We start from the raw sequence: 23,646 nt of genomic DNA, 5'->3' as shown, positions 1-23,646 counted from the left end.
CCTGAAGTCGACTCAACTGAATTAGATTTGCTAAGTCTTCAATAAGCATCTGTATTTCACTCAACACTGCAGTGTATGAAGAGAAGGGAGGAAATTGCTTCAGCCCTGGTAAACCTTAAAATCTAACAACTATAAATAAAGATTCATATAAAATTAAGAGCTAGATTGTACTATTCAAACTCTCAGTGCCACAGGAGTTGATAAACTGTCAGAAAGACATATGAACAGGATATGTCAAGGAAGCATCCAAGGAATAAGCAGTCTGGTTTGGGGACTTCCAAGGATAGGCTTTGGTTGGAGGAGGTGAGTGTGGATGGACATTTCCACCAGTGTGATGAACTCAAAGTTACCTAGGAATGGGCTTGGGATGGAGAGGGTCTTAAGGAGAACGCTGGGCTGAATGATGACCTCTATGAATTTAAATATTGACTTCTTGCAACTCAATCACTGAACCCCTAAGTTCACCTGATATTCTAGGAAATAGAAAATAAAGAGGAAGAAAACGTTTTCATGATGCATGATTTGTCTGTAGTTGATTACTGTGAACTTGAGCAACATCTCAGTGATGCCAGGCAACTTCACCTAGAGTCTTTGATCTCTCTGTGCTCATCCACAAACTCTTGAAGCCTCTTCTGTGCCTGTTGAAACATTGTGGTGTGGTTTATATAGAGATGGGCTATAATAATAGTAAATGGCACATAGGCTATTCGTATGGCACTTAGTTTATGAAGTTTCTCCTTCATATACTTTATCCATCCTCACAATTACCCAGTGAAACATTGTGAAGTAGTTATTATTACACCAGTTTATAGAAACAGAGAGTCAGAAGTATGCATTTTTCTCAATATAAAACAATTAATAAACTAGTGCTGGAAGTCAAGTTTTCTGAAATCCAATGATATGTATACCACACCAGTGTTTCTCAAACTTGAGTCATGTATATACCCTTATAAAGGGAAAAAAAATACTTCTCACAGACTGCCCCCCATGGGATGGGTCTGAGATTATTTTTATTATAATGTTTATAAATAAATTAATAATTAATATAAGTATAGTTATTTTTATTATAATCTTTCTTAAATAGGCTCAAACATAAAACCTAGCAAACCTATTATGCTTATAGCTCTAACAGAATTATAAAACAACTAAAATAAATAAAAGTAAAGAAAAAATACACATGAAAAGTAAATACAAATAAAACTATAAAAATTAACAGTTTAAAATAACAACATTAATTTAATGTATTGGTGACACTTTGCTGAATCTAAGTCACTGCTCACACAGCGAGGTATTCTGCTTGCTTCGGCACGTGTCCTCCTGAGAGCAGCATCCCCACACGACAGTGTACAAAGTGAAGACAGTTCTCCCACCACTTTCCTAGTATTTCAACTACTCCTGCAAAACCTTCCACTGCTCTGCCCAGCTGGAGCAAATGAATCATTTATGAATTAAGCCTCCATGCCCTGAAATCAACTTAATTATAAACACAAATATGGAGACAGAAGACCATGACAGCACTCTGTCATAAGAAGGTCATTGATATCCAAGATATGTTTGACTTTTTAAAAGATAATCATCTCAAGTAAAACATAAAATTTTTAAATACAGAGAACTTGGAGGCCCCAAGGATATCTGCAACGCTTAGCATTCCTTAAATCCCAGTTTTTAAGAGTTTGATAATTCCAGATACTTTGGTTGCTCCCAACAAGTGTTGATGCCCCCTGGGGAACTCTGTGGCATCATAAGCAGTGCCAGACACACATGCTTGTGGGACATAACATAATAATAATAACATTAATTCAGCATTTTACAGTTTACAAAGACTCAACCACATTATCTTACTTCATCTTCCCAAGAACGTTATAAAGTAGATATTAGTATCACCATTTTACAAATAGGGAAGCATTTGCAGTGAGGATTGAGAGGTTGAGTGGCTTATCCAATGTCATGAAGCTAACTGGCAGCCCTGAGCACTTGGAGCAAGTGTCTTGACTGCCAGTCCACAAACCACCATAGCTGCTTCTCTTTTGTTCTCTGTGAAATTAATCTGACTGACTTACTTTTAACCCCAGAGGAGAACTTTTAGAATGTTCTTCACAGAATTCTGACCTGAAGTCGGAATGACTGTAGTCCAGGGCAAGTGCTGTGATGCAAGTCTATTCCTGCATAACATATACGTTGCAAACTTCTTGATAGTCCTGGCCCTGTTTATGTGAACTGGACCACTGGGCTAGCTCAGATACCTTTTGGGAAGAGTCTGAAATGGATAAATGCACAGCCTGCTTTTGGCTTCATGCTTTGTCTTGATCAAAGAAGGACACAGGAGAATAGAAGAGGACCTCCATGTTTCTTCCTAAAGGTAGCCCTTTCAAATGTGTAACATCTGTAGAGCCATCCAATGGCTTATAAACACACCTTTCTATATTTTCTCCATATGCAAGGCAATTACTAGAATTGTGATGTCTAATATACTAGCCACCAGTCACAGGTCATTATTTACCTTTAAATTTAAGTTAATTAAATAAAATTTAAAATTCAGTTCCTCAGTTACAGTAGCCACATGTCAAGTGCTCAATAACCACATGTGGCTAGTGACTGCCATATTGGACAACACAGATATAGAACACTTCCATCATCACAGAAAGTTCTATTGGATAGTATTGTCCTAGACTCTACCTTATGGGAAAAAATTCAAACATCAAGGTACATAATTCTGACTTCCAGAAAGCTCAGGGTCTCACACACATAAGGCTCCCCTGGGCCTGTTGGCAGGTGTGCTTTGAAGTGGATGTGGGTGATTACTAACTACAGCCATGAAGCACAACTGGAAAGAACCAGAAGACTGAACAAAACTCACACCCACAGCCGACAGCCACAGCCACGCTGCTGATTCCCTCCTCTGTGTGGGGTGTGGCATGCTCACCAGAATGCTGCCATTCGTGTGCAGCACACACAGCCGCCCTGCCTGTCCAGCTCAGCACTAATGGAATCTGTATGAACCTGAGTGTGTGATGATTCATTTCCAGGGCCTCACCAGGTGAGAAGGGATAAGTTATGAAATAAAATTGCATGTGAAGGTCCTCTCCACTCGTGAAGACCATCTACCTCAAAGCCTCATGTCTCAAAATTTCTCTTGTTTAGTATAATTCTTTGGATTATAGATCAGACTCTATATGCCCAGGCTTACAATGTGGAGTGATTGATAAAGAGTAGGAAATCAGTAAATTTATTCCTCCCTGAACACTCATTCATTGATTCATTTATTCTCCCCTCCTCCTGTCAGAGAATCCAAGAGGAGATCCAAGAGAGCTTAGGGTCTGCTCCTGTCTCCACTCAGTGGTCCCCCACTTCAATCTCCCCTGTGATTCTTCACTGAATATTTGTCAAAAGACATAATAAGAGGGCAAAGCTTCCTCAAACCCTATTTTGAATGCAACAGAAAGAGACAGAGACCACCTGTCAGAGATAGACACCCCACCCCAGGTACCAGCTTGGCTTGGGTCTAGAGCTGCACAGGCCAGTAAAAACATAATGGGAACCATATACGCAATTTTAGATTTTCCAGTAGCTACATTAAGAAAGTAAAAAGAAACAGGTGAAATTAATTTTAATAATATATTTTATTTAACCCACTATATCCAAAAGATTATCATTTTGACACATAATCAATATTTTTAAATTACTAATGTGATAGTTTACATTCTTATTATTCATATTAAGTCTTTGAAGTCTGGTGTGTATTTCACACTTACAGCACAGCACATCTCAATTTGGACTAAACACATCTCACGTGCTTGATAGCTACACACGAAGAGTGGCTTCCATACTGGACTGCGTGTGTCTCCAGGAATCTGGCTTTTAGGGGATTTTCTTCTTTGGTCCTCCAAGGAAAATCTAGTTCAGTGAATTCCATTTTAAAATTTATTTCCTGTCAAATTCAAATTCACTTTAGTAACCTGACACATTTACAATATCTATGGGTCCTTTTGTATTTTTATCACCATCCAAATGGTATTGGTAAACATTTCCAGTTACCATAATCATGTTAAATAACACCCAACTCTCAGTCCAGCCTCGGCCCAATATATCTCTCCACCAAATCAAAACACCACTCTCTTATTGTCATTACACTGTAGCTCATTTCCAATTTGTGAATTGTGTTCTACTGCCAACCAATTTGAACTAGTTTTGCAAGAAAAATGCTGTGAACTGCCTTGGGAAATAGCATTTTACATGCCTCTACCTCTCTTCCAAAGGACTTGGCATTCTGGACAGATTTCAGCTCCTTGCTCTAACTAAATACCTGTTGGGTAGAAAAGTGAGAAAAATAAAAATCCAAAGAGGAGCAGGAGTTGAATTGTCTTCTGGCTCCACCAGCCTAATTCTTAGGGAGCAGGGCAATGTTTCATTTTAACAATTGGCAAAAGACAGGCTTGCTTCACCTTCTCTCTCGGTTCCTGTGCCCATGAAAGAAAACCAGTCACCTGTAAACCAACCTCCCCCCTCATTCCTCTAAGAGAAGTAGTGGGAGAATAAAAGCCTAAATGCCAGTTGAACAGAAATGAGCAGCTCAGATGCCAGCCCAACGCCTGCACAAAGAGGTCAGGCGTGAATTTAAGGGTTCAGAGAAGCCAGTTTGAGGGTGTTCGTTTTTTAAACCCTCTATCACTCTCTTTTTTTCCCTAGGAAAAGTCTCGACTTAAAAATCCAGGTTTTTCTTTTAGTGGAAAGCCGACTCTTTCTTAAAAGGCTCAATGGTAGATTGATAGAGAAAATGTGGATGGATTATGGCCCAAGGGCTAAGATGCAGCTCCTGCACTATTGGTGGACACGCACCATTTCTGTGGCTGGAAGAGCCTAGAGTCTTCTGTATCAAACCATCACTGGACTCTGAGGATATCCAACACACGGAGACTTGAATTGCTTGTCCAGAAAATAAAATCTGAAGTCTTTTTGGTTCCCTTGGTGCCAGGGTCTTCCTTGTGGGGCTTTTAGCTCCCAATTTTAGTTTCTACGAGTCCCCTAGAGAGAACTTCTGCTCTCAGCAGACCAGCCTCACTGTTCCCTTCATCCTCACAGGCCACCTCACCACAGATAAGCCTATATCTCAACCACCTCACCTTGAACTGACATCTCTTCCCAAAGGCCTGTGTCTTGTATCCTTATCTCTTCATTACCTTTTAATGTAAATGTTGTCTCCCCACTTAACTGTAAGTTCTCACGTGCCTGAGACCCAAGAGCATGGTTTACTCATCCTTGAATCTCCCCATTGAAGCTAGTACCATGCCTTATTCATAAAGTGCCTTGAATGTATGAATGTTCACAAAAATGACAGTGAGAAATGAGATGAGTCTGCAGTCAAACCATAATCATTTTCCACCACAAAACCCTGTAGCCCAAAACCCTGCCCAGTGCTACTAGGAGGAATTCGTTTCTCAGAGCCACAGAATCTGCTCAAACTGCCAGATTCAAAACCAGGTCAAGTTTTTTTTTAACATTGCATTCATGACCAAGACACAAGCTGCTCATCCCGTGTCTGCCACAATGGAATGGAAGGGAAGTGTAGAAGAAACACAGAGAAGAGGATGACATTCATTTACTCAAGTAAAGACACACACACACACACACACACACACACACACACACACAAAGCAGTGATGGAGAGTGCAGATGCTTTTTTCTCCATCTGTGATAGCAAAGACAGGACTGTATCTCCAGAAGACGCCTCTAGGAGCTAACCGGTCTCTGCTGGGAAGAGGAGGCTCCCGATGCTCCTGTAACTCAGGACATTGAAGTAGTCGTGCGGCTCGGCATAGTCCTCTCCCCTCTGCTCTCTGCAGAGGCTGGCAGGCACCGCTTCTGCCTGGACACTGCTTTCAGGGAATGATGGAGCACTGGGACTCCATTCCTCCTGTTCTGATGGTGTTCTGATGCCATTTTCCACAGAATGGATTCTGAGAGATTTCTTCTAAAAACAAACAAACTACAAAGTGAGTATATGGAGTTGTTATTCAAAAGTTACTCACCAACATGACAGATAGTTAGAATGATCTCCCTCTTCCTTTCTTACACACACACGCAGGCAAACTTACGTTCTTACCAACACTGATTCCCTAATCTTTCGTTTCTCAGCCTTGTCACAGCTAGATTTTGGTACCAAGCACTCCACTGAAACTACGCTTATTACACGGGCCGTGTGCCCCACACCCTGGGACTTCTAGTCACTGAGCCTAGTGAGCAACTTTCAGTCCCAGTTCTCTCTTACTCCTTACTGCATCTGAGACTGTAGACCTCTACCTTTTTGAAACGTTCTCCTTCTCTGGCTCCAACGACATCACTCTCTCCTGATACTCCTCCTCCTCCTGTGAATCCCCACCTTCACCTTCAGCCAAGTCTTCTCTTTTCTCTGCTTACACATCAGCTCCCCAAATACAGGGGCTCCCCAAATTTCTGCCCTCTGCTTTCTCACAGTCAACACTCTCTGAGTCACTTCATCCATATGTACATCTACCACCATCTGTACATGGAAGAGTCCCAAATCTCTGTCCAAATTAGACCAGGCTTCTGCCTTGAACTCCAGACCCAGATGTCCACCTGCTAACTGGGCATCACCACCTGATGACCCTCAGTAAGCCCAGGCTCAACCCGTCTCACACAAAACCATCATGCTCCCTCCTCCACAAACTGCTCCTGCCCCTGCATTCTCCCTTCTGGTTTCTGGCACCAGCAGACCAGAAACCTGGAAGCTAATGTTAAACTTTAATTGGTCATAAGATCCCATCTAATTTTACTCCTAATTAGCTCTGAAATCTCTGCCCTCTTTTCCACCCCTACTTTCATGTCTTATCTCTCACCTGTACTTCCACACTTGCCTGCCTCTAGATTCCCTCTTACCACTGGTCCAACTTCCACATGGCCACCAGCAAAATGATTTTTCAAAAATGGAAGTTGGATCATGCCACGCCTCTGCCTAAAATCCTTCACTGCCTCCCATTGTCCACAGGAGGGTGCTTAACCTCCTGTAGGTGCCACAGGTGGACCGCAGGGGATTTGTAAAACTGCTTAAATGATATAAAAAACATTGTGTAAGGGTGCATTCTTCCGGGAAGTAAGTCCCTAATTTCACTACATTACTCACAGAAGACTATGCGTGATGTCCCTCAAAATGTCCTTTGTGATTTGGGCACACTCACCTTTCCAGCTTCATCTCCCATAGTGTTTCCTCAACCAACACCCCAACTTCTGGTATAGGGCCTGGGTGCCAGAGAGGTACCGTTTATTGAGAATCTGCTATAAGCACACACTGGGCTAGCTTCTTTATGTAATCTCAGCAACAACACTACGGAAGTTTCTACTTTTGAATGAGGTAGTAGGCACAGACAGGTGAAGTCATTTGCCCAAGGACGAATCCAGTTCTGACTTGGGTTCGTCTGACTCCAGGCCACGCTCTTTCTCCTCAGTCAAGTTGCCTCTCATCTTGCACCTTCTTGAATGCCATGCACTGTTTCCTGCCTCCCCGATTTTGTATATGCTACACCCATTGTCCCTTCCCCACAGTTCCCTGAAAAGTTATCTGCTCATTCCTCCAGAATCAGCTTCACAGCACATTGTCCAAAAAGCCTTCTCTGACCCTTCCAGGAAGATTATGTTCTTCCTATGTGCTAGAATATGGTCCTAGAGGTTCTCTGTTGTAACATTCAGTGCTGTCTGAAACTTACTGATTTACCCTTCTGTCTTCTCCAGGCCCCAAACTTTGAGTTCCCTGAGGGAAGAATCCAAGCTGTATTCCTCTTTGTAAACTCAGAGCCCATAACACATGCTCAAAATATGTCTTACGACTGAAATGCGTGCACACACACACACACACACACACACTCTTCCTCAGCTCCATACCTAAAAGAACAGGATTTTCTAAATCAAAGTAGGAACTCCTGGTCAGACAACTGCAATTACACTTATGGGACAATAGGACAGACAGCGAAATCTGTTTGCGACAATCAAGGATGTGAAGTCAGCCGTCACATCTATATGAGAGCATCAGAGGTGAGGGTTGTGCTAAGGCAAGGAAATTGAAGAACAGCAGGCGCAAGCAGGATGGCAGAAGAGATGCCTAATGACACCCAGTGCAAAGCTGACACCCTCTTAGCCTTACTGAGACTGCTCTAAAGCATGTCACTCACCCCTACCATAGGTCTGAATGACAGAATCACAAAGAATCACACACAGGCTTGGAAAATAACAACAAGCACAAACCAAACCTCATTCTGCGCCCCCCCCCCCCCGACTTCTTCCAGGATAGGAAACAGCAGCATCACCATTGGCTAGTGTCAAGCTGAGCAGTGCGCACATGTATGCAGGGAGGCTGGAAGGGAGGGTGGATGGGGCCGCATGGATGTGCACCATAAACAAATATCAAAAACTAGGGGTGGCAAACACTGCAGGCCCTGAGGAGCTGGGCCTAGAGAGAGGCCACAGTTCCAGAAGCACACACATGAGTCAGGAGGTCATGCCACATGCACTGTCCCATTCATGCCTTTTCAGTAGATGTGGCTGCACCTTACCGTAGGTATGAGGAAAAGGGTGGTTATCAGAGATCAGGACAATGCTGTGCTTAAAGGACTACATCCCTAGATGCAACTCAATCCATTTTGGCAATATGAATATCCAATTCTTTCTCGAAGAACTGACTGTGACCTTTTGTGTTGGTGTGTTCTTGTTCCCATTCTTAGACTGGCCACCCTTGCCTTGGAATCTTAAGACTATTTGGCTTCCAAAAGTCCTCTGGGAAATACAAAAATGCCTGAGGTGGGTCCCTCAGCTGTTCCGTTTTCATTCCCTCCCTCTGTAATTGTGATCAGTGTAAAAAACAAGTCTGGAATTAAGGCACTGATGTTGTCCTAAAGGACCAAAGGGAGCTACGGCGACTGCAGCTGGGTCCTGCCAGGACAAACATTGCTCTCTGGGAGGACGTGAGGAAAACAGACAGTTGGCAGTCATTATCCTGGAGATGGACATACTCATGTCTCCTTTCCCTCACAGAAGGTCCCTGCGGCACTTTTCCCAATAGCTGCTTAGCAAATTATATTCATGCATTTAGTCATAATAAATCCATGCAATATAAATATTTATTGATCACCAGGTATTATGAGGTGCTACAGTACATAAAATTTATGCTAATTTTAAGAAATAAATAATAGTTATTAATACATGCTTGGAAAAATACCAAGTGCCTTACATGAATTATTTGACTTTTAAGTTTTCCCACAACCCTATGAGGGCAGCACCATCATTATTCCCATTTTACAGATGAGGAAGCTGAGGCTCAGCAAAATTAGGGGACGAAGCTACTCAAGCGGTAGACCCAGGATCCAAACCTAGATCTGCCTGATTCCAAAGGCCATGCTCTTAAATAATGCCAGCTACTGGCTCTCGGGGTCTGTAGAGTACGCTACGGATGCTCTGCTCAGATTCTCTCTACCTGGCCAGTGCTCCCATTCCCCAGACACTGGGAGTATAGGCTGTGAACAGCTCCTAGCTGCCCCTTCGCTGAAGAATTTCTCTTGAGCCCTCCTTGGTGAGCAACCAGCAGTCAATGACTGACTGAGGTGGGCTTCAAAAGGCCAGCTCCCTGCTTTGAGATGCGGCCAACTTTACACACAGTTCTTGCTTCAGGCACATCTCCAGCTGAGATCACATCAAGCTGAGCTTTCTTCCCTTAGCCCTACTCTGCTTCCTTCACTACCCTTCATCTGACAGCCCGTCCTGATAAATCCCTCTCACCAGAATTCCCATGTCAGGCTCTGTTTCTGGAAACCTGATCTAAAACACTTGCTCCTGGGACAGGCCCTAGAAGGCAGACCCTAAGGATGGGATTGTGGAGGGGAATCCTTCACCAGCTGGATGGGAATATTGACCCCACCACTGGTGGTGAAGTGGGATGGGACACAGACAGAGGGGATCATGAGCTGGTGCAACATCTCTGACATTTGAGAGGTATGGGGTAAATAGTGATGATTAGGACTGTGGGATTGGGCGACTTTTACTAAATTCCACTGATGCACTGAGGAGAGAAGACGGACAGGCTCAAGATCTATCAGCATCTGAAAGCAAGTGTGAGAGTCAAAGCTCCTCCTTGGAAGCATTTAAAGAAACCTCACCCCCAGCACTGAAAACCAGGCACAGGACCTAATTGTAAGAGAGTCAGAACTACAAAGAAGGTGGATTCTAAGCCTGAGCAAGTCTCCGATGCCAAAATCAGGGTCTTGGTAGGAAAGGAGGAATCTTTGTGACTTGGGAGGAGGACCTCTGGGTAGATGGACTTGAGAGCCTTGAGCCACCTGCTTCTCTTGTATCATCCGGAGCTGCAGAAGTGGCCCACTCCTCCTAGATGGGAGATGGGGCCCTGTCAGGACCTCTACCTCCTCTACTGGCCATTGGCCCCAAAATTAGGGTAAAATCGCAGCCTACACTAACAGAGGGAATGCTAAGCATGTTAAGGGAGGAAAGAGCTTATAACTAGGACCTGACTAACATGTACTGGCAGGAACCGGGAAAGCATGTTTGGGAGTGAATCCTGAGGGTGATGGGTCAGGGCTGGGTGAAAAGAATATGAGACTGAATGAGGGATAATTTGTTGATATTGGAACACATCCCATGACTCAAGATTTAACACCCTCACAAGGGCCCCAGGAGACAAGTCTAATATACTGCTGTCAATAAAGAGGCCAACACTGCTTTGGCAAACTACGGAAGAAAGAAACAAAACTCTCAGAGAAGTGAGAATGCTATAATGGACCCATGTAAAATAATAAGAAACATATATAGTGGTCTCTACCCCCAGTTCCTTCTAATACTTGGTCTTTAACCCCAGTTCCTGACACAGACCTCCTTAAATCCCTATAATTTCCTGAGTAATAGAAATGTCTTACACAGGGCTCCTAAATCCCTTTGAATTTTCTGGGTGATAGGGGTGTTTCTCGTTCTAATGAGGCAACTTTTGGTGGACTCCTTAATGGAGACTGGTTACTAGAAAGACCAAACCATGATTAGAAGCTTGGAATTTTCAATCCTATCCCCCATTCTCCAGAGAGGGAAGGGAGCTGGAAAATAGCATAATAATCAATTATGCCTACATGGCAAAGTCTCCATAAAAAACCTAAAAGTATGGGGTTCAGAGAGCTTCCATGTTGCTGAACACATCCACATGCCAGGAGGGTGGCACACCCCAACTCCATGGGGACAGAGGCTCCTGTGCATTGGATCCTTCGAGACCTCACTCTATGTATCTCCTTCATCTGGCTAGTCATCTGTATTCTTTATTATACAACAAACCAGTAAATGTAACTAAGTGTTCCCCTAAGTTCTATGAGCTGTCTTAGCAAATTATCAAATCCAAGGAGGGGGTTATGGGAAACTCAATTTATAGCCAGTCAGTCAGAAGTACAGGTGACAACCTGGGATTTGCAATTGGCGTCTGAAATGAGAGTGGTCTTGTAGGACTGAGCCCTTAACTTGTGAGATTTCCAAGTAGATAGTGTCAAAACTGAATTGATTGTAGGACACCCAGATGATGGAGGAGAATTGGTCAGTGTGGGAATAAACCCACACATCTGGTGTGAGAAGTGTTCTGTGCAGTGTTAAGAATAGAGAAAAGGGAAAAACCAGAATTTTTCCTGATATAACTACTAAATCAGGGATTGGCAAACTAAGGCCCATGGGTCAAATCTGGCCCACCATGGATTTTTGTAATGCCCATGAGCTAAAAATGGTTTTTATATTTTTAAGCGGTTAAAAAAATTCAAAAGAAGAATGACATATGAAAATTATATGACACGTGAAAATTACATGAAATTCAAATTTCAGTGTTATAAAGGTTTATTGGAACACAGCCATACTCATTCATTTATATATTGTCTATGGTGCTTTTATGCTACAATGGCACAGTTGAACTGTTGCAACAAAGACTGGGTGCCCCACAAAGCCTAAAAGACTTACTACCTGGCCCTTTATAGAGAAACTTTGCCAATCCTTGTACTATATAATTTTAAAAATCCAACGTTGATTATGTTTCTAGGGAAGATCCAGAGGACATGCTATGGTGGAAAGGAATGGGTTGATGAGGGGACACCAGCATCATTGAGAAGCTCGGTGGTTTCTCTCCTCTGTAGGCTGGAGCTGAAGTAGGAAATGCTTTTATGGAACTGGATCTCTAGTAGCAACAGGGATGTGGAGATCCCAAAATGATACAAGGGCAGGTGGCAGCATGTAAGAAACAAAGTAGATGTAATTAACGCAATGGCAGCCAAGGAAGCCTGACCCATGGGTATATTAAGATGGCTAATAAAGCAAGTGTTCCTAGGAGAAATATAGATGAACAGAGTATTGCTTATATATATAATCAAGAGATTAAGAATACATGAGAGTAAGCTGAGGCCAGCACCCCAATGGAAAGTCAAGACCTCTTGCCCAGGTTCCAGGTCTATGAACAGTACTGGTGTGGATATTATTCGTTCACCCGTCAACTCTACTCTCCAACCTAGTGCATCGTATTCTGTGCCCTAAGAAAACTGAACTATATGTACTTCATCAGTGGGTTCCCTTGCTCTCTGGCTTGAGTTTGGATTCAGCCAATGCAGAGCAACAGTAGGAGAATGGAGAGAAGGGGAGTGAGGTGAGGGTATATATTCCCTCGGCATGCTCTCTGCAAGGTGGCTGTGGACTGGCTGTGACCTTCCATCCAAGATTAAAGCGCTTCTCAAGGTGGTCCCCTCCATACAACTCTCTCTTTCCAGGTTCTGGTAATCACCCTTTCCCCTTTCACTGAAAGAACTAGGAGTGGTAACAACACACTGCTACACTCCCCCTTATGGTTTTCTTATATGCTGCCCAGTCCTTTGTAAATCTCCTTATTGAACTGTCCTCAAACTACCCAACTTGAGAGTACTTTGTGTTCCCTGCTGGACCTTGAATGACACGACTATAAAACGCATTTGAGCAAGGAGAGAGAGAAGATGGGAGACTATAGCCAAAGTACATGAAAGAAGCAGAGGGCCTGAAATTAGACAGGCAGCAGTGGAAATGTCAAAGAGGGGGCTGGTGAATAAAACATTATAGAAGGGGAGCCACAGGACTTGATAGCTACTGGACTCTCTCTTTTCACCTTTTCCCCATCTCCTATACAAAATGACCAAAGTTAGTCTGGGTTACTGGCATGAAAATTAACCAGTCTTAATCCTTAATAAGAAAATTTGTTCTGCTGCTTCTAAAGAGCCTTCCATACTTCCATTCCAGAACCGTAGAACACTGGTGACAACAGAGGACATCTGTTCACCAAACATGATAGCTGCTCCCTTCCAAGCTCAGAAAGCAATCGTCATTCTCTTCACATCTCCCCTCTAGTCAATCACTTCTCTTATCCTCATTTCCCCCAGTGGTTTCATTTCCTAATCATGTCTACTGTGATAGCCAAGACAAAAATGAAAATACTATGGGTCATTGGCTTCTTCCATAGCATGAGCCACATCTCAGCCACTGCTGGATCTCCAGCACACTGTTCAACCATGTCTGTTGAATGATAAAGAATAAGTGGCCACATGTCTATGAACCAGGTAGGTCATCAGTCTCAACATTTGCCTCGTAAACCAAGAAGTGAGGGTTTGAACCATGTGACAACAGAGATTTTTGCAGGTGAGTTGGTGGACCGAGGAGTCATCTGCTGGTGTAAGACCGTATGTAGCTTTCACCTATCACGTGAGCTTTCCTACTATCTGGAGGATCTCTTTAATTCTCTCTGGACCATATTAGCAAGATCCAACAGGTGCTTCAAGAACTGTTAGACCCATGACTGGAGAAGACCTGGGAAATTTATAACTCACAGAAGGGAACATGACTTTGGCTCTGTTACCAAAATACGTTTCCCCATCCTCGCTCCAATCTGTTCTCAGTGAAATAAAGTTAGAGTAAGGGTTCTTGGACTCTCTTCATTTGTAGATCTGGCTAAAGATAGAATGTGTGTCAAACAGAGCATGTTATTGTTACATAAATACCCTTGTTATTGATGGTAGTTAAGGAAAACAAAATAGGTTTATCTACACAGAAAACGAAGAGAATTTAAGATGTAAAGTATTAGGCTAAAAGTTCAAGATTAGTCACTGAGAACAGATATGAGTATGCAGGAAAAGTAGAATTCCACAAGCAGAATTAACAGTAGGAAAATATACACAAAGGGATCAAGGCAGGGATATAGAATTCCAACTGTTTAAAATGCAAGTACCATGAGGTCTACGCAGAAGAACATGACAATGGCACTTTCTTATTAAGCAATTCTAGTTTGTGTAATTTATCCTAACTTTGAGGCCTGGAGAGGGAAACAGGTCTCTATGGTCTTTAGGGGAGTGACAAGAGTTTAAAAAGTCAAATAGATGTTAAATAAGAAAGAAGAGAAAATCAAAGGATGCTCTATTTCTAGAAGAGGGAGAAAGAGAGAAAGAGGGCAAGAACTCACAATCAGCAAGCAAGATGGAACCAGTGCCTAAGAACACAAAGCTGTCCAAATCTTCACCCCCTCTCTGGGACTGGCAGTGACCCAGCCAGATGCAGGCTAAGTGGCTGGTCAGGAATCAGGCATAGTGGGACTAGAACTCAGGTGGGGGGGTCTTGACTCAATATAGCCCAAGGTACAGAGTGGACGGGCTAGCTAAGCCTGCCCTGCTTGTAAAAGTCAACCTTTGAAAGCTGATAAGAAATACAACATCAAGGAGTTCTGCTTCTGCTAGAATTATGATTGAATATGTTGCTTTGAACCAACACTTCCACCGAGAACAGCTAAAAAGTTGAAGCAAATGTTAGAAACAGCTATTTGTAGTAATCAGAGATCTACAAAATCAGTGAGGAATTTGTGGGCTGGGCAGCAAGATCCAAAAGAAGGAAGCCCAGAGAGATGAGATGAGCATTTGGGGACATTTTCTCTGGGAGGCAATTGCCTGAAAGTTATGGCTGAGAGGCTAATACAGCAGATAACACAGAGCTTATGGCTGGATGGACAAAATTTGGAGTTTGGAAACCACCAAGGAGAGGAGACTTCGGCAAACACCACTGGCTTTTAGTTGAGTCCCCAAAGGACTACACTCTATGAGTAAGGAAGTACTAGAAATTAAGTCCAGCTTTACATCCTCTCACTACTGATTTAATTAAGGTGACTTGGGAATGATGGTGCCTCCAGAGTAGTCACCTGATAGAAGCAAAAAGGAATCCTCTCTGGAGGAAAATGATATTATCTAGAGCCTCATAGGTTTCCATGTAGAATATACAGCACTCAATGAAAAGTAACCAGATGGTCAAGAAGACAAGATAGGAGCAAAAATACCAACATTAAAAGACACACAGAGGACCCAATTAATAGGATTATCAGGCACAAACTTCAAGATAACTATAATTAATATTTTCAAAGAATTAAAAGACAAGATTGAGAATTTTGGAGGACTGTAAACTATTCAAACAAAGAACAAAATGGAAGTCCCAGATCTGAAAAATACAATAACTGAAATTAAGAAGTTAATGGATGGGTTTAACAGAAGATTAGAGACATCAAAGAAGATACTTCGTAAACTGGAAGGTATATCAAAAGAAAACATCCACTCTAAAATTTGATGAGACAAGTGGATGGAAAATACAAAAAAAGAGGATAAGAAGAGACATGGGGAAAAGTCAAAATGTTGAAAATACCTGTAATTAGAATTCCAGAAGAAGAGGAAAACAAGGATGAAGATGTAATATATGAAGAGACAATAGCCTGGAATGATCTAAAACCAACAAAAGACATTAAGCCACAAGTTCAAAAAGCTCGCCAAACCCCAACAGAATAAATACAAAGACAGTTATATCTAATTATATCACTGAACAATTGCTGAACACCAGAGAAAGAAATTTTTTAAAGAACCACAAGAAAAAAACATAACTTCAAAGAAGCAAAAATAAGCCTCTCACACAGTTTCTCAACAGAAATAGAGGAAGCCAGAGACAAAGGAATCGTATGTTCCGTGTGCTGAAAGATAGTAACTGCCATCATGGAATTCCATATCCAGCAAAACAAATACACCGTTTTCACACTAAGGAAAAATACAGAGATTTTCAGACAAACAAAAACCAAGATAATTCATCCCCAGCATACTTGCACAAAAGGAAATATTAAAGAATATTCTTTAGGCAGGAGGAAAATGACCCTAGTTGTACGAGAGGACATGCAAGAAGAAATGAAGAGCAACAGGGTAAATCTAAGTGAATTCTGACTCACAAAACAAGAATAATTTCTTTTGGGGTTTAAAATGTGGAAAGAACTAAAATACTGGCAATAATAGCAAAAGTTGAGGAGGTAAGTAAAAAGAGTTAATGTGTTCTAAGGTTCATGCATAATCCAAGAAATCATTAAAGTACTAATATATATTAGACTTTAATAAGTCACAGGCATATTTTGTAATCTCTAGTGTAACCACTAAAAGAATAACAAGGAAAAATGTATAACTACCAAATAAATCTTTTTAATAATAAAAAGTACTTAATTCAAAAGATGGCAAGAAACATGGATGGACCTTGAGGGTATTACGCTAAGTGAAATAAGTCAGACTGAGAAAGATAAATACCATATGACTTCACTCATATGTGGAAGATAAACAAACAAACAAACACATAGATACAGAAACCAGATTGTTGGTTACCAGGAGGAGGGAAAAAGGGATAAAGGGGCACATATATACGGTGACAGATGGCAACTAGACTTTTGGTGGTGAACACCATGCAGACTATACAGAAGTTGAAATACAATGATGTACATCTGAAATTTATACGTTATAAACCAATGTGACCTCAATAAAGAAATAAATAAAATTTTAAAAATAACTATATTTAAAAAAAGGTGGCAAGAAAGAATAGGAGGAAAAAAACAGGCAAAACAAATAGGAAAAAAAAAAAGGTGGTAGCTGTAAAGCCACATATTTCAGTAATAACAGCCCCAAGTACATAGTGCAGAGAGAGTAATATCAGGGCTACAGAGATGAGTTGTTACTTGAGTGGAACCAGAGCTGGAGGGACAGTGCATCAGGAACCAGGGAGACAGATCTAGGATGAGGTGGAAAACAATGTTGGGAATCACAGGCTTGCATCCCCCAGAATGTTTGTTTGGTGACGTGAATTAAGGCAACCTGGGATGGCTTAAAAGGCCCAAGAGGGCAGACAAAACAAGGAGGGGAGATTCTTTCACTCATCCTAATCAACAGCTACCAGTCTATGACACAAGGACGTTGATATATTTCTGCATTGTTAACAAAGCTTTCACATGCAACATGCCACCTGTTCATCACAACTCTGCAATACAAAGCAAGCAGAATCATAATCACCATTTTGTACATGAAGAAATGGAGACCTGGAATATTATCAACTTCCCTATGATCACACACCCAACGCTGAGGTTAGAGACTAAATCTTCCAGTTCCCCATCCAGGACCCTTTCAGCCATGTGACCTGTTAAGCTAAAATAACAGAGGATTTACATCCTACTGTTGTTGCTATGCACCTTTTACCCCTAAATTTTTGTAGTGTTTATTTCTCATCCTGCAAAAGTGCCGGGTAGCCCAGCACTCCTGAAGCGTTGCTAAAATTGAATGAGCTGATGTATAAAAATCCCTAGCATAGGAGCAGATACCCAAGAGGCATCAAACTCATAGTAGATAAGTCAAAGTCTCAGGGGAGTGGCTTAAGGGACAGGCAAGAACTGGGAACTGTAGGTGACGGCAAGATGGGGAGGATACAGGTCCAACCTTTCAGGAGCTTTCAGACCAGGGAGAGGACAAGAGAACAGCATAAACAGCTTCACTAGGAGGCAGAGCAAGGACCATGAGAAAGGCACAAAGAGCAGTGGGGGGATCACATCTAGGCCTGACAGAAAGGGGACCTGAAAGGACCAGGGTGGCAGGGGTGGGCTGCCCATGCCTGAGATGCGCAGCCAGAGTCATTACCTTTCTGGCCAGTGAGACCACAAGGACTGCTGTGCAGATGACCGCCACCACTGCGGCCATGGCTCCAAGCAACGGGATCTGGATCCCAGTGCTGTGCTCAGCCACTAGAAGGAGGACAAAAACAGAGGTGAGTGGGCAGAGGCCAGAAGCACAGGGCAGCCATTCCCCAGGGAAGCCTCAGCGTCAGGGCACAGAGGTGGGGATCGGCCAGGCCTTTCTCTAACCACAGGACTGGAGTCCTAAAGCCCAGCTCCTTGGACAGCAGACCTTCTGCCTGGCCCACCATGAAATCAGTGACCAATCTCTCAAGCAGAGGCGCGCCTCACACATTTCACACCAGAGCAGACCCATTGTTAACACTCCCTTCCTCTATTCAACAAAACCAGTTTCAGTAAAAATCATGAAATGAAACAAATAATAACGTCCAGGAAAAAACCCAGAAAATGAACTCTTTCTTTTATTAAACTTCATATTTATAATCATGCTAGTAAAAAAAAGTTTAAAATAAAATTAATGTTAAAATACAAAAAAGAAAAAACCATATAACCTTTCACCTTAGGCCTGTCACACTTATCCCAGTGAGGCTGTGAGACCCTGGAGGGAGGAAGGTTCTAGGCTTTATCCTTGGCTGTTTTCCCAGAGCCTGGCACACAGCAGGGGCTTAACAAATATTTGTGACGTGAACTAAAGCATGAACAAGGGAATTTCTATTAGGACATAAAATGTAACTGGAAAGAGGAAGAGGCAGGAAGGGCATTTTGAAGAGATGAGTGATATTTGATTCAACAAGAGTGTGAGAGAAACGGGACAATTGCCCAGATCTGTGCTGTGCTGTAGGTGTAAGGTTCCCAGGCTGCTTCATCCCATCCCACCTCCTTCCCAGGAGCTTGGGCAGAACCCAGGTGTTCAGGAAAGTCTTGAAAGGAGATGGATGTAGCCGAGGCCAGGCCCTCTTCCCTCTAACCAAAGGCTTAGATTGCCAGAAAGGTGGCTAAGAGATGCAGTCACTCAGGATAAGGGCAGTGCCCACAGCACCCACACAGTACCAGGAGAGGAAGGGGAGCCCCAATTCCCCAGAATGTGTTCCTCCTGCCCTGAGGACGCAGTCCTCCACTTTGGCCACAGGTGGGAAGAAGGCAGACAGGGGGCAATGGGGTCATAGAGAACACAGCTGCAGGGGGTCAGAGGAGCTGCAGAGGGCTGTCCATAGAACCAGAAAAGGTTCTTGCTGCACCCTGCATGGGCCTTGGTGGGAGCCTGCCAAGAGGTAGCCTTTGAAAAGAAACTCTAAGGTAACCTTTTATCTTCCCAGTTTGCACATATTTTGCTAACTCATAAAACTTGATCTCCAACACAACTGATAGTTCTGAGGGCATGGTTTAGTGGAACCAGAGCACTGGCATTAAAATCAGCCCTACCGCTCTGAGCACCTCCAAGCTTCAACTTCCACCTCCATCCAACAGTCAAATGGGAATCGGATTCACAGCTAAAACTTGCTTACTTAGTGCTTACCACGTTCCAGGCACTGAGGGAAGGGCATTTTCTTGTAGTGAGTAATTCAGTTCTACTTTAGCACCTCATCAGGTCTTACATCAGCCCTCATTTCACAGATGAGAAAACTGATGAGAAATGCTAAGTAATCTTGTGTGAGGTCAACAGCAGCACCAGGATGGGGACCCAGGCTGTCTGGCATTGGTCTGAGCCCATCGGCACTCTGCTGTGCTGTCTCTAAGGTATGATAATAATCCTTCCCACCTTCCAAAGAACTGGTTTAAGTGTCCAGGTGGATAATGAATGTGACAGCATTTTGGAAACTATGAAGTCCCACATAAATGTAAATTATTGGACATTTACACACTGTACACTGTGCTCTAATCCTTGATCAACTTAAGGGCTAATTCTAATTTGCATGATTGATACTAAACCAATGAATGGGAACCCTTCCCAAATGACCTTAACAACCGGTCTTCCTCACAAATGTACATAAGATGTGCTCCTTACCCAAGACAGTGGTTCTCAATCCTGGCTGCACATTTGAATCCCTGGATCCCTGAGGATGCTTTTAGAACCTATCACACCTGGGCTCTGCCCCTAGAGATTCTGACTGAATTGGTCTGGGATGGGGCACCAGCATCAGGATCATTTAAAAGCTCCCAGATGATTCGAATGTGAACCAGTGTTGAGAGACACTGCTCTGCAGAGTGTTTGGGAGGAACGCATTTTCTACCCTAGAGGATGAGGTTCCTCAGCCACCCTGCTCCAGAGGGCATACCTGAGCTTTGCAGGACCTCCAGAAAGAGTGTCCCTTTGTAAATCCCGTCAGGGTAGGTGTAATAGATGCAGAAGTACTCCCCTGTGTCGTTCACGGTCAGTGACTGGAGGGTGAGGCTCAGGTTGGGGCCCGGGGCCACTCGCTCCTTGAAGGCTGGGTAGATGTGCCACCCGAAGCTAGAATGATGCACGGCCAGAAGATGGTCCCGCTGCTCCCAGTTGACCTGAGTCACTTTGGCAGCAGTGGAGGAGAGCTGACACTGTAAGGTAACAGAGCCACCCTCCTCTGCAGAAATGTTCCCCACTGTTACTATTCTGCCTGTCACAGCTCCTAGGGAAGGGAAAAAGCACGCATGAGTCCTGGGTCACACACAGCTGGCCTTGAATGTTCCCGTAGAAATTCCAAGGGGCTTTGAGGCCAGAATTGGTATTTGGAGTGATAGTCTCTCCAGTCCATCCTGTCACTCTCCCAGGTAGGCTATAATTGCTACACAACGTAGCCCTTCACCCTCTAAGGGTATTCTGCTGTAATATAGTTTCACGACGAGCTCATTGACTATTTCCGTATACTTTATTTTTGTTTCCCTATCTAGAACATAAGCCCTTATCAGCCACCACGTCTGTTTTATTGTACTTCCAGCAGCTGGTCCTATGCTGGGCACATTATCCTTTGAAATAAAACCTGGCTGTTTGGTTGACTGTCATTTGGGGCACCTGGAAAAACCTTCAGGAAAGCCACAAAATCCAAAAAAAGGAGGCTTGGAGACAAACTCAGTTTCTTCCAGGCAAAACCACCCTCCTCAGTGCTGATCACCCCCGGCACCCGTGGGCACACCCTCAGACGGTTCAGAAAGCAACAAATACTAAATTATACTATAGTTTTTAAATATTTGTGCCCCCCTCAGAAACATTTGTCTATGAGTTTTAATATAGAAGGAAACCGATTTAACATAATTTCAGTCTATAACGGTAGAATCTCTGGAATCTGTGAAGAAGACATTTTTGACCCACAGAAAACATACAATGTTTTTCTAGAAGCTTCCTCAAGGACAGAAGAAAGGACAGTGCAGCAGGAATGAACTTCTACAGGCAAACTGATCATTCCTCCTCCTCAGTCCCTTTTTCTGCGCCTGCTTCCTTTCTCGGGTTGGCTGGTCAGGAACACCTAACCCCAAGGGTTAGCTTATCTGCTGCCTGAAACAGAACTGCTCCTTCTTCTCAGAGATCACCTTTTCTCACACAAGGGGACACAGGACTCTGAAAACTGTGTTTCCTTCCCCAAGAAAAATGTGGCATTCATTCCCAGCCAGCCCTCTCCTCCTCCCTGCTCTTCCTCCTTCTCCAGTTCCAGGCCTTACCTGAGGCGGGGAGGGGGGCCTGCCTCAGCCCCTGGGCCCAGATCAGGAGGAGACACCACTGCATGCTTCTGCCCAGAGGGCCTACAGGAAGCAAATGTGGCCTCTTCTGCCACCGAAACTGGCCGACTGCAGATGGTGGTGAAACTGAGCCTATGAGGAGAGAGGGTCTCGGAAAAACCGAGTTCAGCAAAAACAATGTCGCAGACAGATAAAACTCTCGACAAGTACGTAAACTGCATAGAGCGAGCCACAAGAAAGACCATGAAGGAACACATCAAAAAATAAACAAAAATGTGGTTAGAGGTACACTGGTCTTTGGATTACTATTAGTCAATCTACTGTTTTTAAGTTCTGTCACAATGCACTTTTTTTTTTTTATCAGCCTTTATCTAACGAGCTCAAGGGCATCTGTGTAATGCTCAAGATGCTGAAGAACCTGTTACCCACGGGGTTCACCGGGCTCGCTGGTATGGCCACCCACTCAGCAGTGGCCACAGCCAGAGCTGAGCAGCACAGCTGTGAGGGGCAGGTCTGGACTGAGAGCTCCCAGGGCCACTCTGAGCCCCTGCAGTGCAGGGTGACCTCTGTGATCAGTCAGCAGCTGACTCATATTTCCACTTAAAAGCTCTAAAAGGAGCCACCATATTTTTTCTCCCCCGACTTTTGAGGTTGTAGGCTAGGCAGCTCTGGCTGGCCTTGAGGCTGCTGGGTGGCTGTAGGTGCTGGGGAAGGGAATCCATTTGCCTGTAAATGGGGAAGAAGTGCTGGCCTAGAATGTAAGACACTCCCCAGGCTCCTCCAGTCCTTTCACAGCCCAGCCCTCCCCTCGTCCTGTAAGACCCACACCAGCCCACAGCCAACTCCACCGGTTCCAGTCAGAAACCTGTGACCCGGCAGAGATCCCAGCACTGGACAAAGGGGGCTGAGAGTGGTTGCTCTTTCCACAGGCCTGAGACTTGTCCCCAGGAAACACCACCTAGGGTTCTCTCAGGGCAGAGCCCAATCTCTCAGCAGTGTCTTTGAGATTCCGCCTATCCAAAGTCTTCCCTCTGGCTCAGCAGTGGTGGGTGAGCTTCCGGGATATCACAACTGTCTTCTCCCTCCTCTTCCCCGCCTCTAATCAAGTGCAACATCCTGCAGCTGCAAGGCTATGACCTCAGCCAAGTGCTCCCACTCTCTGCCTCGTGGACTGGCGCCTCCTGGTGGTGGGCTGTCTTGTGGCCAAGGGGGCAAGGAGACCCCTGACCCCTGCAGGTCCACAGAGGGCTGAAGGAGCAGGGAGACGGGAAGCAGGGGAGAGAAGGGTACACGGCTGCTCAAGGCATCCAGAAGAGCCTGCCCTGTGTCCCCTCACCCCCATCCACCATCTGCCATAGCAAAGCCACCTCACAGTGGAGCCATCCAGCAGTGGGCAGGTGTTCCAAAGCCTCTTGTGGTGAGAGCTGCCTCAGAAAATCAGACTCAACGCGTGAAAGGAATGTCTATGACCTGAGGCTTTTTAATAAGTTTGTGAGCCATGGGGCTTGTTGGCTGAAACTGGCTCAAAGCGAATGTAAATGGGGAGAATTTGGAGTGGGGCTGCTGACTATTGTTAGTTCAAACTCCCTCTGTGAGGTGACTCTGAGGACCTCACAGACAAAGGCTGCCAAGGACTTCAGTGGACTATGGGAAATTCTTTTGCCTTCCCAGCTGTGAAAATAAGACAGAGACCGCCCCCCCCGCCCCCGGAGAGGTTGGAATGCAGAGTGAGAAGGAAAGTCTTGAGGAAGAAGCCGCTGACCTCTCCTCAGCTTAAGCCTCTCCTGCAGCCTCTCTTCAGAGACCTCCCACCCACCAACATCGCTACCCTCATTTTCCTCCCCCAGCCTAGATGAGATTATACTATCACTCCATCCCCTAGTCCCATCTGCTTCCAGAGAGGTATCCTCTATCCTGGAATCTTACTTCCTACTTCCTACTTCCTGGAGCCCTCAGCATTCGAGACAACTAGGATTGGAAAAGAAGTACAA

The 23,646-nt window shown here is 44.0% G+C and overlaps 1 protein-coding gene across 3 annotated transcripts; it reads right to left on the bottom strand.

The window, feature by feature from the left end:
- Positions 1 to 3,633: 3,633 nt before the first annotated feature.
- On the bottom strand, positions 3,634 to 22,724 carry TIGIT (T cell immunoreceptor with Ig and ITIM domains). Of its 3 annotated transcripts, XM_087439625.1 has the most exons (5): positions 22,521 to 22,724; positions 21,638 to 21,787; positions 20,281 to 20,610; positions 18,009 to 18,112; positions 3,634 to 5,968 (listed from the first exon to the last, which is right to left on the bottom strand). In XM_087439625.1, the coding sequence occupies exons 2-5, from the start codon at positions 21,699 to 21,701 to the stop codon at positions 5,735 to 5,737; spliced, it is 732 nt and encodes a 243-aa protein (XP_087295751.1). In that variant the 5' UTR covers positions 21,702 to 21,787; positions 22,521 to 22,724; the 3' UTR covers positions 3,634 to 5,734. The 3 variants fall into 3 exon arrangements, with proteins under 3 accessions (XP_087295751.1, XP_004436672.1, XP_087295752.1); XM_004436615.3 differs by having other exon boundaries at positions 21,638 to 22,724; XM_087439626.1 differs by having other exon boundaries at positions 3,634 to 5,965; positions 21,638 to 22,724.
- Between the last annotated feature and the right edge of the window lie 922 nt (positions 22,725 to 23,646).

The sequence above is a fragment of the Ceratotherium simum genome, chromosome 15 (assembly GCF_057802395.1).
Source record: "Ceratotherium simum simum isolate JZ-2026a chromosome 15, ASM5780239v1, whole genome shotgun sequence".
Classification (NCBI taxonomy): Eukaryota; Metazoa; Chordata; class Mammalia; order Perissodactyla; family Rhinocerotidae; genus Ceratotherium; species Ceratotherium simum.
The sequence above is the reverse complement of the archived record's forward strand: the minus strand, read 5'-3'. Positions and strand labels throughout refer to the sequence as shown.